Below are 303 nucleotides of genomic sequence, written 5' to 3' on the forward strand. Positions count from 1 at the left end.
ATTATTCCTTGATCTTTTTCAGTGCCTTTCTTTCACTTCAGTAGGAAATTATTTTGCCTTCTTTTGTTCTCTCTAACTTGTACCCTTTTCTGCCTGGTAGGTGAGCCTGTGGAAGGAGACGCTCGAGGGCCAGTGGGTATGCCTCAGCGACTCGGCCAAGGGCCACTCGGGAACGGAACGCACACTCTAACAAAAGTTAAAACAAGAGAACAAGAGGAAATGGAATGAGATGCGCTCCCTCCTTGCTTTGGGTGCTGGCTAGGGAGATCCATCTTAATGGGCCGGTCAAGATATTACAGAGCC

The 303-nt window shown here is 48.2% G+C and overlaps 1 protein-coding gene across 1 annotated transcript in view; it reads left to right on the forward strand.

Annotated features, from left to right (window-relative positions):
• The window catches only part of LOC119594378 (protein SEC13 homolog), a gene marked incomplete in the record, with an annotated part of 10,785 nt that overhangs the window by 9,783 nt on the left and 699 nt on the right, over nucleotides 1-303 (forward strand). The window contains 1 exon segment of the mRNA XM_037943439.1: nucleotides 101-303. Coding sequence (XP_037799367.1) covers nucleotides 101-190 — 90 coding nt within the window.

The sequence above is a fragment of the Penaeus monodon genome, chromosome 33 (assembly GCF_015228065.2).
Source record: "Penaeus monodon isolate SGIC_2016 chromosome 33, NSTDA_Pmon_1, whole genome shotgun sequence".
NCBI lineage: Eukaryota > Metazoa > Arthropoda > Malacostraca > Decapoda > Penaeidae > Penaeus > Penaeus monodon.